The sequence below is a fragment of the Odocoileus virginianus genome, chromosome 3 (genome assembly GCF_023699985.2).
Source record: "Odocoileus virginianus isolate 20LAN1187 ecotype Illinois chromosome 3, Ovbor_1.2, whole genome shotgun sequence".
Lineage (NCBI taxonomy): Eukaryota > Metazoa > Chordata > Mammalia > Artiodactyla > Cervidae > Odocoileus > Odocoileus virginianus.
The window spans coordinates 17,781,639-17,797,878 of NC_069676.1; the positions used below are offsets into that span (position 1 = coordinate 17,781,639).

General features: G+C 53.9%; 1 protein-coding gene across 2 annotated transcripts; it reads right to left on the minus strand.

Moving 5' to 3' along the window:
- Positions 1-3,298: 3,298 nt before the first annotated feature.
- NMRK2 (nicotinamide riboside kinase 2) lies at positions 3,299-7,796 on the minus strand. Of its 2 annotated transcripts, none has more exons than XM_020895327.2 (7): positions 7,582-7,796; positions 5,732-5,822; positions 5,177-5,225; positions 4,933-5,089; positions 4,346-4,417; positions 3,885-3,991; positions 3,299-3,617 (listed from the first exon to the last, which is right to left on the minus strand). In XM_020895327.2, the coding sequence occupies exons 1-7, from the start codon at positions 7,605-7,607 to the stop codon at positions 3,532-3,534; spliced, it is 588 nt and encodes a 195-aa protein (XP_020750986.1). In that variant the 5' UTR covers positions 7,608-7,796; the 3' UTR covers positions 3,299-3,531. The 2 variants fall into 2 exon arrangements, with proteins under 2 accessions (XP_020750986.1, XP_070321073.1); XM_070464972.1 differs by lacking the exon at positions 7,582-7,796 and adding an exon at positions 7,438-7,555.
- Positions 7,797-16,240: the final 8,444 nt, after the last annotated feature.

A 16,240-nucleotide genomic window follows, 5' to 3' on the forward strand; every position in this document is an offset into this window, starting at 1 on the left:
GGTGAGGTCCAGGGGGCACGTTACCTGCCCAGGGCCTCTCTCCAGGATGGGCTGAGGCAGCTGGGTTCTAGGGCTGCCCACTCACGCTCCAGGCTGCCTGGTCTTGGGGCTTCCCATCCTAGGGCCTGGCACTAACAGAGGCGGTGCTTGGTGGACACGGGAGGGGCGTGTTGGGTTAGTCTTCGGGTTCTGTCTGGGGAAGGCACAAGTTAGCCTGGCCAGGCCCACGATGAGCCTGGAGCCTTCCTGTGGTGGGGCTGATCCGCTGGGCCCGTCAGACAGTTGTAGAAGGATTGAGAGATTCTTCCAGGGGTTCGGGTGGGAGGGCCATCTGGGGCAAGTGTGAGCAGCCTGGCATGCTTCCCCAGCTGGAGAAGGTCCTGGTGGGCATTTCCAGACTGGAGTTCAAATCTGAACTCTGCTGATCGACCATGGGCAGGTCCCTTTTCTCTCTGAGCCCTAGGGAAGCGGGTCATAGGATAACCCACCCCTTCAGATGGCTGGCCCCCATCAGGGGGCAGACTCTCAGTTTGCCTGGACCTGGGCTTTCCCAGCACGGGGAACCCTCAGTGCTGAAACATGGAAAGTTCTGTGCACACTGGGTCAAGATGGTCCCCCGCCCCACCTCTACTGTTTTCATAACGACCAAGGTGTCTGGTGACCGGGCAGGGCTCAGGCTGCCCCAGAGCCACCTCTCCTGTGTCTCTGTCCCCTCCTGGGTTATTTTGGGCCTGGTGACCGGTGGATCAGCGTCGCTGTGCTCCGTGCCTGTGGCAAAGGGCAGGGCTTGGCAGGCCCGCTGAAATTCCCTCTGGCCCTGCCCCAGCTCCCTGCTGCCCTCCAGGACACAGTGACCGCTCCCCTGGCCCTCTACCCCAGCCCTTGCATACACTGCAGTATGTGCAGCCGCTGTAGGAGGTACCTGATTCCAGCTGTGCAGACTGGAGGGTCTGCTACAGCCACTCAGCTGGGCCACGTGGTGTGAAAGAAGCCACAGCTGACACACACGTGAATAGGCATGACTGCAGGCCAGTAAAGCCTTATTTATAGATGCTGAAATTTGAATACATGTGATATACGCATGTCACGAAATTTAATTCTTCTCTTAAATTTTTTTCCCCCACAACCATTTAAACATGTGAAGCCATTCTCAGCTTGAAGGATGTGCAAAAACCTACAGTGGGCTGGATTGGACCCAGGGGCCATCCTTTGCTGATCCGAGTACTACATACCCAGTAACTCTAACCCATTACACTGGGCACCTGATTTATTAGCAGGACAGTTATGTGCTGTTAGTGAGTTATGAGTATTAACGCATTTTTAAAATCTTGTTCAGTCGCTAAGTCGTGTCCGACTGCAACTCCATGGACTGCAGCATGCCAAGCCTACCTTCTCCCAGAAGGGAGTCCTTCACCATCTCCAAGAGTTTGCTCAAACTCATGTCCATTGAGTCAATGATGCCATTTTTTAAAATAATATTTTTATGCTATTTTTCTTTTTGGTCATGCGAAGCCCTGTAGCATGTGGGACCCCTGACCAGGGATTAAACCCACTTCACCTGCACTGGAAGTGTGCAGTCCCAATCACTGGACCATCAGGGAAGTCCGACATTAATGCATTTTTTTATTAAAGTCACAAATGTCAAAAATTCCACTGAATAAAAGTCACATTGGGAAATTCCCTGATAGTCCATTTGGTAGGACTCGGCACTCTAACTGCAAGCAACCCAAGATCAATCCTTAGTTCGGAAAATAAGATCTCATAAGCAGTGATAGGATAACCAAAAAAAAAGTTACTTTGGGTGATTTTTTTTCTTATCAAGACCTGGTGAATTAAAAAAAATTATTTATGACATGCAGGATCTTAGTTCCCTGACCAGGAATTGAACCCATGCCCCCTGCAGTGGAAGCACAGAGTCTTCACCACTGGACCACCAGGGAAGCCCCAAGAAGACTTTATTTTTAAATTTGTATTTATGTATATATTTGGCTGTGTATATATTTGGCACGTGGGTTTTATTTCCCTGACCAGGGATCAAACCCAGACCCCCTGCATTGGGTGCTCAGAGTCTCAGTCACTGGACCACCAGGGAAGTCCTCCAACTCCTTGTATGGACACCGTCATACTGGATTAAGACCCACCTTCATGACCCAGTCACATTCTGTGGTCCTAAGGGTCAGGGCTTCAACATATGAATGCGAGGGTACACAGTTCAGCCCAGAATAGTGTCATTTGCTCTTTGGTTTTGATGATTTGAAGCGAGGAGACACTTAACAGGTTCAAATCCTGCTCAAATGTCCCAGGACTCGGTGTTCTGAGCCACTAGGTACTCAGTTGCTCGACAGCCAGGGAGGGACAGACACCAGGCCCTCCTGACCTTCGACCTGTGAGCTCCTTCACCTTTGCTGCACTGCCCCTAGAAAGACTAAAAGTACGGGGACCAATCATCTCAGTTCTGAGAGATTTCTGGGAAAACAGGGCTTTCTGTGCTAACACTAGGAAAGTCCCCAGTACGTGGGGATGGCTGGTCACCTTCCTAGTGGCTGCACTGGGCCTGAGCTGGAGCCCCTGCCCCAGCTGTGCTGCCTTCCATCTGCTCAGCACTCTCTTCTTTGTGTCTTGCTCTCTGCTGGGTCGTGAGGCTGCAGGGGCAAAAGGCAGTGGTGAGCGCTATGTCGGGTGATTTCTGTTAGCAGGAAGACTGTGTTGAGAAAGGGCAGCATCCGAGCAGGAGGCTTCCGGCTGGGATACAGAAAGTGAGCGATTTCCCAGGAGCCTGGGACCCCAAACATGGGGTGGGGCAGAACTCACAGGACCGATCCACTGTGAACCAGCCCTTTCTGCGGATCTCCACAGACCTGTCTGTGAAATGGGTGTACACGATAAACTGAACCACCAGCCTTCTAGGGATGGCTCAGGAACACGGAGAGTGTCCTTAGGAGCCTCCTGGGTCATGAGTAGTATCAGCTCCGATCATGGGGGAGGTGCCGGGGTGCAGTGAGGGTGGGGCTCAGCCAAGAGCCAGGGGCACCCTCAGGCTGGGCTGACCTCCCAGACCCTGCTCTGGGCCGCGCTGCGCCATGTGCTGAAAGCTGGCAGGAAATCTCCCTTTTGAGGAAAATAGGCCCAAAGACCCTCAAGCAGCCACCCAGGGCCACGCTGCCGTGAGTCCACCAGGTGGAGACTGCCACTGCCCGGAGCTCTCAGCGTCACCCCCGGAGGTCACCAGTACACTGAGGAGAAAGGCCGGGAGGGGCCCTCTCGGCACCTCAAACACAACAGGCTGGACCCCAACGACTAAAAAACAGGATCAGGTTTAATAAGTAAGCCGCCGTCGAGGTTACGGATGGATGCATCGTGGGCCCCAAGCTGCTGGGCCGTGAGCGGGGCGTCCACTCTCATAAGTACAAGACTTCCCCAACGGGAATGGTCATGCAGTGTCCGGCTGCAGTGCCACCCGCTGGCCGCGCTGTGGCCGGAGCTGTGTGTGGGTCCCTGCAGTGGGGGCTGGGCCCCTCCTCTTGGGCCTCGCTAGGAGCGGTTCAGGAGTGAGTTCTGAATGTCTTCCAGGACCTGGTGGAAAAGCTCCTCGCGGGGCTTCATGCCATCCAGGTACACTGCAGTTGGAAAGGCCGTAGTCAGAGGCCCATGGGGCTCAGCCAAGGGAGGGCCGGCTCCCTGGGGCTGCTGCCAACCAGCTCACAGCAGGGCTGGCGGACTGCTGGGTCAGGAGGAAGCAGACCCGCAGAGTTAGGCAGCTGGGACAGGCCAGCCTCTGGGCCCCAAAGCAAGAGAGACTTCTGGCGAGACTCGGGGAAGGCCTTCCAGGTTTCCGACCAGGTCCCGGTGGGGAGGGGCTGGCCTCATCTCACTCAGGGACTTACCCACTTCCACACCGTTGGCCTCCATCTCCCGCTTATATTTCTGGTACATAGGCCACACGTGGCCGTCGAAGAGGCCAGGGGGATCAGGGACCGCGTAGCTTCGCGTACTGGGGAGGGAGATGGGCAAGAATGAGCGACACGCAGGTCACCTGAGGGTGGTGCCAGCGCAGAACCTGGGGTGCGGGAACTAGTTCAGGAACGGGGATCCCACGAAGTCAGGGGCCCCATGTTGGGTGCTTCAACATCCAGCATTTTTCCCAGTGGGCCTGGGAGATGCCCACAGCAGGGCAGGGGTGGGTCATGCTATCTGGACCCCAGGCTGTGGGCCTCTGGAACCCAGCACTGGCCACCCAAGTGCCTGCTGCCAAGCAGTCTGCAGCTTCAGGGAGGCCGTGTGTCTGGCGGGCATAACCCATTTCCTGGTCCCCCCTGGGGACGCAGACAGGGCCCCCCAGGCTCACCTTCTCCTCCACTTGCACTCTTCATAGGGGACAGTCAGGAAGTACCTTCGGCTGTACAAGTCCACCAGGGGCCTGGCAGGGGGGAGGACATGGTCAGCACCCGTGGGCCAGAGCACACAACCCCAGAGCCTCCAGGGATGTTCCTGGGTGACAAGGGTCGGGTGGGGCGAGGGGTCTGGGCTGATTAAGTTAGGGATGAGTGGGGGGACCAGCAGTGGCCAGTCTCTTGCTATGCCCACTGCACCCCCTTACTCTGAGGGTGGAGTCATCCCTCTCTCCCAATTCGGGGGCCCAGAGAGGTACAGTGTCTTGCCCAGGGCCACCCAGCAAGGTTGGGGATTCCACCCAGCCTGCTCTGTCTGAGGAAGTTGAGGTCCAAGACGGAAGACTCAGTTCCCCCAAGAGGTGTAGGTTTTTGCCCCAGACCCTTGGGTCTGACTCTGAGGCCTGCCCCCGCCCCCCTACTCCCACTGCCCTGATCCCAAGCCTCCCACACCCCCAGGCCTTAGTGTTCTGTCTGTCGAAATAGAGACTTGGTGACCTAGGAGGGCCCGCATTGCCCGGGGCCCATATCCAGAGATGCTCACTTGTAGCTGTAGAGCAGGAAGCCTTCCAGAATGAGGATGTGGGTGTCTGAGGCATCCAGTCGGACGCTGACCCCGTGGGCGCGGGCGAACTTCCGGGGGCTGCTCACCCAGGCCTGCACGGTGCTCAGCATGGCCTCCATGTCCAGGGACTCCAGCACTGGGGGGTGGGAGACAGGGAGTTGGTGGGGTGGGGGCCGGGGGGCACTGTGGGCAGGGGCGCAGGGCTGCCGCCATCCATTCTTACCGTCCCACTGTTTGAAGCCGTCCTCCCCAACTGCTATTTGGTCTTGGGGCTGAAACAGAGGAGCCCAAGCCGCGGGCTCAGTGCCCGCCTTCCCACCTCACCCCACCCTGGGGGAACAGCGCCCGGAGAGCCCCCTATGAGGGTCCGGGGGCACCTGCTTGCCCCGTCCCCCTGCAGCTGAGAGTCACAGGCTCTGAGGTCCCAGGCAAGGCACTCAGAACCCCCTCCCCAACTTCATGACTACTGGAATCAGGAGTGGGGACCAGTTACATCCATAGTAAAGTTGCCCCTCACCCTCCACAAAGCAACGAGGGTGGGCTCAGAGCCCATTTTGCAGACGGGAAAGTGGAGGTGCAGAGGATAAAGGGCACCGCCCAGGTGACACATCCCCTCTGGGAATTGCAGTTTCCCCGTCTGTGCCCTGAGAACTGCCAGGCACATTGTAGGTGCTCAGTAATTGAGAACGTCGGCCTCAGGGTGCCCCTGAGGGGTCTGCCTGCCCTGAGGCTCCTTCTCAGGGCGCTTCCCTCCCCTGCTCCTGGCCAGGGCAGCCACCTTGAAGAAGTCATCCTGGTGGATCACACAGCAGTTGGGCAGCGCCTTGAGGAGGTTGTTGGTCAGGGTAGTCTTGCCGCCATTGGTCATGCTGTGGGCAGAGCATACTTGTGAGGTTGCCTGGATCCCTTCTGTGGGCCTGTCTGGGTCTGAGGGGCCCCCAGGATCAGACTAAAACCTAAAACACAAGAGGGTATTCATCTAAAGTCAGGGGATGAGATGGTTGGATAGCATCACTGACTCAATGAACTGACTCAGATTGCTCGATGGGTTTGAGCAAACTCCGGAAGACAGTGAAGGACAAGGAAGGCTGGCATGCTGCAGTCCGTGGGGCTGAAAAGAATAGGACACAACTGAGCGGCTGAACAATAGCAACAGAAAGTCAGGGGAGGGGTTCTGAGTGGCCAACCTGGGCCGCCCGGCAGCCTGCTGCCCACTGCCCACTTGGGCCAGGCACAGGCCTGCACTTGCCGGTGGGGAGAAACAGAGAAAAGAGCAGAGGATGTGAAAACAAGCTGACAAGTTAACATGCAGTCTCAGCTGGGGTCATGCAAGCACTGCTTTCTGTGTTTGGACTCATTCAGTGTGACCGCAAACCCATGAGGTGGGGCTGGGAGCTGGTCTTACAGACCAGGAAACTGAGGCCCACGTGTGACCTAGCCTCTGCAGGCCTTTTTAAAAAAGCCAGACTATTAAAGCAAGTGCTAAGTGGAAAACTGCAAACCTGGGAAGAGGCAGTCACCTTAGGACAATGGGTGGGAATTCCCTAGTGGTTAGGACTCTATGCTTTCTCTGCTGAGGGCCTTAGTTCGACCCCTGGGTGGAGAACTAATATCCCACAAGCCATGTGGTGTGGAAAAAAAAAAATCCTCAAAAAACAATGGGCAAAGCAGGGTGACCTGCTCAATCTCATCTGCCCGGGATATCTCTGGTTTTAGTGCCCAAAGTCCCAAATCCTGGGGCTCCTTCAGCCCCAGGAAAAGCAGGATGATGGTCACCCTAAGGACTCTAGACTGGGGCCGTCGAAGGACACAGAAGGGTGACTGTCAGGACTTCCTGGACGTGAGTGTCCCTTTGACCTAGCTGTCCCTGCCCCAGGAATCAGGAGTGGAAAGCTGAGTGTGGAAGGAAGGAGTTGCAGCTTTTAAAAGAGCTGGTGGGAAAGGAGACCTCCATACATGAAGGGGAGCAGGTTAGAGCATGCCTGAGGTTAATTTGAGTTGTTGCTGACAGGCTCGCCATGCCCTCAGGGCCGGCTACAGAAAGGGGGGCCCTTGTCTCATTCTGTTAGGGATTTCAAGAGCGTAATGGAGCACTAAAGCAAATGCAGGGTGGACCCAGGGCAACCTCCCAGATTGGAGCTCCAAGCCAGCCCGGCTTCTGCTAAATGCTTCCCAGGCATAGTCCTAAAAGGCCACAACCCCCAGGAAAGCAAGGTCCCTGCCTGAGGTCAGCAGAAGGAGCTTCTAGAGGCAGGTGCCACCCAGTAGAGTGCCACTCTGAGGCCCCCACCCCACCGGCCCAGGAGCCTCTGGGGTTGGCGTCTCCCCATCCCCACCCCCCAGCGCTTCACGGAAGACCTGCCTAAGCTTTATAAAGTCTTCTATCCCCAGGGAGTCTAGTCCAGTCTGGGTGCGGGGTGGGGAAGGGACTTCCAGTGGGGAATTTCCCAACAGAGGGCAGAAACCCCCTCCCAGCACTCCGACCTTGGGCATCGGGTCCCTGCGACACCAGGCGCCAGGCAGCCCTCCATTCATTCCCCTGGCCTCCTGCCCAGGCCGCCGGCTCGGCCGGCACAGGGGCGCGCCCGGCCGGCCTCTCCCTCCTCCGCGCGCTCCCGGGCCGCTCACCCTCCGATGCCCACGATGTACTTCATCTCGGCGCGGAGGGGCGGCGGGGACCGCGGTTGGCAAGCTGACTCCTGACTCCCGGGTGCCCGGCTGGGCCCGACCCCGCAGTGCGTCCCGGCTTCATTGAGAAAACCCCCCGCCTTTATAGGCTGGGGCAGTCTGGAGGCCGCCCGGAGGGAGGCGGCCCACCGCCTATGGGGAGCGCGGCTGCGCGGTGAAGTGGGCGGGCGGGGTGGGGGTGGGGCGCTGCACCTGTTCCCTCTGGATGGAAATAGCTCCACGCTGTCTTTTGCCTAAATTAGTCACGGGTCGGCCAGGCAGGGGGGTGCGGGTGGATGTCACCCCACTCCCTCTCCCCTCCTCCTACTCCTTCCCTCCTCCCCCTCCTGGCCAGGCTGCCCAGGGGACAGATAACCGGCCACACACCTTCCCTCCCTAAAAATATCCAGGCCGGTGTGTCCCCTCGCCTGACCCTGACATTAAGGCCGGTTCTGGTGGCTGAAGAAAGGAACTCACACCTCCCCGCTGGGCCCGGTCTCCAGTCACAGCAGCCGGCCAGCCAGTCGCAGGGGCTCCACACAGCAGGGGACTTCCTTTTCTAAGGGGGTTGCTGCCAAGATGGGCTTAAGGTCCAGAGCGGTGAATCCCAAGATAGCTTCGTTCAGGTGACCCTGGCCAAGGGAAAATCTCAGCGTGACACCAGGGGCCTGTTCTATGGGCGCCCACGTGAGGCCTGGCGTCATTGGGTTTAGCCTCTGGCCTCTCAGAAGCTGGCCGGGGTAGGGTTGGGGAGGCATGGGTCTGTGGATCCCTCCTCCACAACACACATACCTTACTGACCAGCTGGGACTGTATCCCAGACCCTGACTCCCCACCAGAGGAGACCTTTTGCTTTCAGGACCCCCTTTCTCACTCTTGAGAATTACTGAGGATCCCAGGGAGCTTTGGTTTAAATGGATTACTGTTGGGTCTTCCCTGGTGGTCCAGTGGTTAAGACTCTGTCCTTCCAGTGAAGGGGGCATGAGTTTGATCCCTGGTCTGGGAGCTAGGATCTCGCAAGCCACTCAAGGTGTGGCCTCAGTAAAGAAATAAATAAATGGATTATTGTCATGGATAGTATTTACCACATTGTAACTTAAAACTGAGAAAGATTAAAGCCTTTTTAACTTTTAAAAATGATAAAACTACATGGTCACATAGATGTAATATACATATGTATTTATAATTTTGTTAATTTGGGGCTGCCTTTGTTGCTTTGCTTGGACTTTCTGTAGTTGCCGTGAGCAGCGGGGGCTCCTCTTGGTTATGGTGTGTGGCTTCTCTTGTTTCAGAGCACAGGCTCTAGGCTCGCAGGCATCCGTAGCTGCAGCACGTGGGCTCAGTAGTTGTGGCCTTTGGGCTCTGGAGTGCCTGGACTTCAGTCGTGGCGCACAGGCTTAGTTGCTCCAAGAAATGTGGGATCTTCCCAGACCGGGGAGGAACCTGTGTCCCTTCCACCGGCAGGTGGATTCTTATCCACTGAGTCATCAGGGAAGTCCACAAATATGATATTTTTAATGAAAAATAATGGCTTTTTAAAAATTCAGGGAGGGGGCTAGATAAAATTTAAAACTTTTTTTGTATTGAATGACATTATTAAGAAAGTGAAAAGATAATGCAGGGGATGGGAGAAAATATTTACAAGTCATATATATGGTAAGGGGTTATTAGAATATATAGAGAACTCTTTCAAGTCAGAAACAAAAAGACAAATGACCCAATTTAAAAATGGGCAGACTCTGAACAGACATTTCTTCAAAGAAGATATACTCATGGCCAACAAGCACATGAAAAGATGCTCAGCATCACTGATTATTAGGGAGATGCAAATGGAAACCACAGTGAGGGAATTCCTTGGTGGGGCAGTGGTCTGGACTCTGGGTTTCACTGCCAAGGGTGCAGGTCAACTGCAGATCAGGAGACTAAGATGCTGCAAGCTGCAACCTAAAAAATGAATAAATAACCCACAGTGAGATACCACTCACACCCACTACGATGGCCATAGTCAAAGAGATGGACTATGTGTATGTCAGTGAGGATGTACAGAGATGGCAGTCCTGTGTGATGCTGGTGGGCATGGGAAGTGGGGCAGTCTCTGTGGAAAACAGTTGGCAGTTTTTTGGACCCAATTTCACTTCAAAGTGTCAACCCAAGAGAAATGAAAACACATGTCTCCACAGATGCTTGTCCATGAATGTTTATAGCAACATGACTCATAGGAGCCAAAAGGTGGAAATAACTAAGTGTCTATTAGCAGATGAATGGATATACACACTGATCCATTCTCCCACGGACTATTATTCTGCTACGAGAAGGGGAGAAGCCCTGACACTCGCTACCACGTGGACGGACCCTGAGGACACGATGCTCAGTAAGAGAAGCAGACACAGAAGGACACACAGGGTGTGATTCCACTGATGGGAAACGTCCAGAACTGGCCAATCCACAGAGACACCGTTCGTGGTTACTGGGGCCTGGGAGAGGGCAAATGAGGGGTGATTACTTGTAGGGTGTTCTTCTGAGGTGATGAGAATGTTCTGGAATTAGATAGAGGTGATATTTTCAGAGCACTGTGAATGCACTAAGTGTCAGCTAATGGTATACTTTACAATAACGGTTAGTTGCATATTATGTGACTTTCGCCTCAGTTGACAACAACAAAAAAACTGAGAACCTTTCCAGCTACAGTCAGAGAGATAGGACACATTGCTACAGCAGGAGGGTCAGAAAGATAACCTGCTGCTGTCTGTGAAGATGGAGGAGGAACCATAAGCCAGGGATGTGGCGGCTCTAGAAGCCAGAAAGGGCAGGAGTCAGTTCTTCCCTGGAGCCTCCTGCGGGACCAGTCCTGCCCCCATCTTGATCTTAGCTCTATGAGACCTGTGTCAGACTCCTCACCTCCAGAACTGTCAGAGAATAAATTTATATTGTCTAAATAAAAAAAATTTTTTTAGGTTAAAGAGTGATATCTCTGTGTGTGTTCAGTTGCCAAGTCGTGTCCGATTATTTGCAACCCCATGAACTTCAGCATGCCAGTCCTCCCTGTCCTTCATTATTTCCCGCAGTTTGCCCAAGTTCATGTTCATTGAGTCACTGATGCCATCCAACCACCTCATCCTCTGTCGCCCCCTTCTCCCCCGTCTTCAATCTTTCCCAACATCAGTGTCTTTTCCAATGAGTCAGCTCTTTACATCAGGTCGGCAAAGTATTGGAGCTTCAGCTTCAGCATCAGTCCTTCCAATGAGTATTCAGGGTTGATTTCCTTTAGGATGGACTGGTTTGATCTCCTTGCAGTTCAAGGGACTCTCAAAAGTCTTCTCCAGCACCAGAGTTCAAATGCATCAATTCTTCGGTGCTCTACCTTCTTTACGGTCCAATTCTCACATCTGTATGTGACTACTGGAAAAACCATCGCTTTGACTGTATGGACATTTGTTGGCAAAGTGATGTCTTTGCTTTTTAACACTCTGCCTAGATTTGCCATAGTTTTCTTGCCAAGAAGCAATCGTCTTCTAATTTCATGACAGCAGCCACCATCCACAGTGATTTTAGGGCCCAAATCACTTTAATGTCTGGTTTAGAAGGATTCTCGCATCTGCTTGTGGTTCAGCTGGTTTCCATGGTTGTTTTGGTCGATATACAGGAGAAAGGGCTTCCCAGGTGGCGCTAGTGGGAAAGAATCTATTTGTCAATGCAGGAGCTATAAGAGACCTGGGTTCCGTCCCTGGGTTGGGAAGGTCCCCAGGAGGAGGTCATGGCAACCCACTCCAATATTCTTGCCTGCAGAATCCCATGGACAGAGGAGCCTGGCAGCCTACAGTCCATTGGGTCACAAAGAGTCAGACATGACTGAAGTGACTTAGCATGTACTCACAGGAAGAAAAATCTAGCTTTACACACAGATAAAGGAGGATTTTTAGCCTGTTTTAGGTCATCGTGGGTAGTTTTCTTTGTCCTACACCTGACCAGGATGGAAGGAGGTTTATGAAGGTGGACTGTTCTTTTTCACTCTCTCCTCCATTAAAGGTCATCAGTCTATCTTTGCACTTTGTTTCTTCGCTTGTTTTTGTTAAATGATTTTTTAAATAACTTTATTTATTTATTTTTGGCTGTGCTGGGTTTTCGCTGCTGTGTGGGCTTTTCTCTAATTGTGGCGAGTGGAGGCTACTCTCTGTTGTGGTGCTGAGGCTTCTCATTGCAATGGTTTCTCTTGTTGGGGAGCACGGGCTCTAGAGCACACGGGCTTCAGTAGTTGTGGCTCGTGGGCTCTAGAACAGGCTTAATAATTGTGGTGCCCCTTGCTGTGAAAGTATTGAGTCTTGACCACTGGACCACCAAGGAAAGAAAGTGAAAGTGTTAGATGCTCAGTCGTGACTGACTCTTTGCGACCCCGTGGACTGTAGCCCACCAGGCTCCTCTGTCCATGGGATTTTCCAGGCAAGAATACTGGAGTGGGTAGCCATTTCCTTCTCCAGGGGATCTTCCCGACCCAGGAGTGGAACCTAGGTCTTTTGCACTGGCAGGCAGATTCTTTACTGTCTAAGCCACCAGGGAAGTCACTTGGAATGGATCTTTTTTCCATATGATTCTGACCTTGAAGACCCCCTGAGTCTCAGTGATCACCACCCTCACCCACTCTGGCCTACTCTTTAAGAATCCTTGGTTAAGAATTCTGCTTTTGAATCCTGGTTCTGCCACTTGCCACATGGGGGAGCTCAGGCCCCACCTTGGCCTCTCTGTGCCTCAGTGTTCCCATCTGTATAAAGGGAGGCTGCTGGCTCCAACGAAGGGAGGAAGGATGTCTATGGCTTCGGGCTCCCACCCCCAGGAGTATGAAGGGAGGATGCCCTGCCCTGCCCATTCTTTACCTGCCCCTCAGCAGCCAGAGTTGCTGTCACAGGGCCTTTGCACATGCCATTGTCTTTTCTGGGAACCACCCCTCCCCTTACCCAATCCTCCTCCCTCGGGCTAACTTTGACTAAGCCATCCTGCATCAGCTCGGACCTCCCCTCTTGCAGGAAGACTTTCTGGATCCCCACTGCCTCTCTCCACATCATGAGTTCCCCCCGGGGCAGGCAGGGCCATGCATGTCTTGTTTTCTGATGTATCCCCAGTGCCTACCAAGGTCAGGTCCACTGATGGTAGCGTCCTTCCCTCCCTAAATAGTAGCAGAGGGAATGAATGAAACAGGAAGGGCCAAGAGATCTTTGAACCCAGCCAACGGCTTCCTAGGTGGTGCTAGCGATAAAGAACCCCCCTACCAATGCAGGAAACCTATGAGGCTTGTGTTTGATCCCTGGGTGAGGAAGATCCCCTTAAAGAGGAAATGGCAAACCACTCCAGTACTCTTGCCTGGGAAATCCCATGGACAGAGGAGGCTGGCGGGCTACAGTTCATGGGGTTACAAAGAGTTGGACAGGACTAAAACAACTTAGCATGCAAGTATGCACGCTGGCTGAAACACACGGGGATTTCAGCAAGAATCCTGCTAAGTTAGTGTAGCTAGACTACCCCCTTACCCTTCATGTCCTCTCCTGTGATCTTCGGTTCACCGACCCCACCTGCTCCTTGGCTGTGAACCTGCTTGCCGGTGCTGTGTCAGGAGTGGAAACTGGCTCTATGCTCTCTCTGCCCTCCTGCGATGACTCCTGAGTACAATCTGCTTTTATGGCTTGAACTGTCGGGCACCAGTTTTTCTCTAAACCCGCCCCCTCTGTGTGACAGCTAGAGGGAGCTTTGTAAAAACCCAGATGGGGGCTTTCCTGGTGGCTCAGGGGTTGAGAATCCGCCTGTTAATGCTCGGGAAGTGGGTTCGATCCCCTGATCCAGGAAGATCCCGTATGTCTCGGAGCAACTAAGCCTGTGCCCTGCCACTACTGAGCCTGTGCTCTAGAGCCTGGGAGCCAAAACTACTGAGCCCAAGTACTGCAACTTCTGAAGCCCGCATGTCCTAGAACCCACGCTCTGCAACAAGAGAAGCCACCACAATGAGAAACCACACCACAACTAGCGAGTAGCCCCTGCTCTCCTCAAGTAGAGGATCACCTGGACAGCAATCAAGACCTAGCACAGCTAAAACTAAATAAATAAAATAAAACTGGGGAAAAAAAAAAACCACCCAGATTGGGGGCTGTCTTTCCTGTTTCATCACTCCTGTGCCAAACATTCCTCCCATTCTTATTTGTGTTTAAAAGAAGCACACTGGGACATCCCTGGTGGTCCAGTGGTTAAGACTCAGGCTTCCAAAGCAGGGTGTGCTGGTTCAATCCTTGGTCAGGGAAATAAGATCACACATGTGCGGTGAGACCAAAAAATAAAAGTAACACACTATCCTCACCCCCAGGCCCTGCCCTCTCTGGCCCCCCATGATCTCCCTCTGCTCCTATTTTACTGGGAGGACCAGCAGTGGCTAAGACACCTGCTGAGGGTCAACCAGTGGTGGGGACATAGTGACCGGTCTGGTTAAGAATTGTTTAACAGACTCATCTAGTGGTTTCAGGCAGGACTGACCTGCTTGAAGGTCAGAGGTCAGGAGAGGTCACTGGGGGCAGTGACCCTCCCTTCAAAGGTGGCCACCAGGGGCAGTGTCAAATGCCCAAGACAGGGGTCTTGTCCACTGCCCACTCCCTTTCCTCTCCACTCCAGCCCCTTCTGGCTGTCAGGTCCATCTCTTCGCAGTGTGGCTGGACTCGTGACCCCGAGCTCCATCAGCTGCCCCACAGGCGGGGGAAAAGCCAACTCTCTGTGTCACCTCTGGCTCAGTTTCAGTGGCAAGAATTTCCCGGGAGCTTCGTTGTAGGGCACGAGGCCCAAACCATGGGTGACAGTGACATTCCCTGGCAGGGCCCTGCTGGGAGGCCTCTGGGTCGGCTCACCCTGGCACACGGGCTCCCAATACAGACCTGCCTGTCCTCAAAGAGCCCAAGGCCATTGAAAGTGATCATCCTATGCCATCCTGTGAGATTCCACTGATGGGAAACATCCAGAACATACCAATCCATAGACACAGAGAGTGGGTTCCTAGTTGTCAGGGGCTGGGGAGTGCCTGCTGACGGGGGCAGGGTCTCCTTTGGGAGCGATGGAATATTCTGGACCCAGAGAGAATATTCTGGGTATTCTGTACAACAGAATGTGCTAAATGTGAATGTGCTAAATGCCATTAATGATAAATTTTAAAAATAACTCATTAGGCCCTGTTTAGCTCTGGCTTTGCAGTAACACCCAGCTGTAGCCAGTCCAGCATCAGGCCTTCTCTGTCTGCACTCCTCCAGCCAGTCTTCATTTTTCTGCTCCTGTCTCACCCAACTCTGTCCAGCCTCCAAGCCTTGGCCCTTGCCAGATACCTCTTGGCCTGCCCAAAGGCCTGGCTAACTGTTTCTTCTCTCTGTGATCTCTAACCAGAGAAGACTTTTCCTCCAGGGAGCCTTCCTGGATTTTCCTCCTGATCCCTAGTGAGGCCCTGGTTCCCTGTGTCAAACTCCCTCACCAGGCTGGGAGCAACGCTGAGAGGTGCCTGGTCCCTAAGGATCCCCAGTACAATATTGTGAATGTGCTAAATGCCATTATCCAGTGAATAAATGAATGAATGAATGAGGTTCACAGGAACCCCCTTAAGATACTCAAAAGACTCAGTGGGGTGGCAGAAAGGGGTGGGCCCGTCACCTCCAGACACAGCACCCCATGGTCCCAGCACCAGTTCTGCCATCTTCAGCTCCCCCTCCTCACCACTCTCATGCCAACCCGCTCCCTCTGCCCGAGGCCCCCTCCCAGTCCCCGTGAAGATACCTTCTCTGTGAAGGGCACCTCGCTGGATGTCACAGGGGTGGGATGGCAGAGACAGGTGGGTTGGCATCTGTTGACTCCTGCCATCAACCTGATGGAGACTTTGTGTGAACACATGCATCCTGGTATCCTGCCACTAGCGGGTCTCAAAATTCTGGGTGTGGGTAACGGGAGGACTCCTCTTGTACCTGGCATGGGAGGGCCTACTCTCACCCTTTGAGGGGAAACAGTCTCCTAAGATCCTATAGTCAGCAAAGGGTGTGGGTCTCCAGTCATGCAATGGGATGGCCAGAGGGACGAAGCACAGGGTCACGTCTCAGACCCACCCCTAAGTGTCCGTGTGACCCCAGGTGAGCCACGCCCCCTCTCTGTGCCTCAGTCTCCCCATCTGTGGTGCCAGAGGGGGCATGCAAGCTCTGCCCCCTTCCCCATTCCTTGCTTGGGTTGGGAAGATCCCCTGGAGAAGGAAATGGCTACCCACTCCAGTATTCTTCCCTGGAGAATTCCATGGACAGAGGAGCCTGGTGGGCTACAGTCCACGGGGTCATAGAGTTGGACACGACTGAAGCGACTTAACACACATACACACATGTTTGTTTCCAGGGAAGACTGGGGGCAGGAAGGGAACTTGAATCACAGAGAGGCAGAGCCAGAAGGAGGCCTCAGGAAGAACCCAGGTGGGCTTCCCATTCTTGTGACAGGAGCCAGAAGCAAGACAGGCCATGACTTAAGGTCACACAAGTCACTGTGCCCCATCCCGGCACATGAAATCTGCTCTCTCTGCACCCTGCCCAAGACCAGTGCCACATCCCATGCACGTGGACAGAAGTCACAAACC

What these genes read in the sequence shown, in the direction of transcription:
- NMRK2 (XM_070464972.1), bottom strand. Translation starts at nt 7,484, where the DNA reads ATGGAGGGCTGCCTGGCGCCTGGTGTCGCAGGGACCCGATGCCCAAG. An exon ending in TTCCTGCTCTACAGCTACAA is followed by an intron (nt 4,418 to 4,932) that starts GTGAGCATCTCT and finishes CCCCCCTGCCAG; the next exon opens with GCCCCTGGTGGACTTGTACA. An exon ending in GGCCAACGGTGTGGAAGTGG is followed by an intron (nt 3,618 to 3,884) that starts GTAAGTCCCTGA and finishes TTCCAACTGCAG; the next exon opens with TGTACCTGGATGGCATGAAG.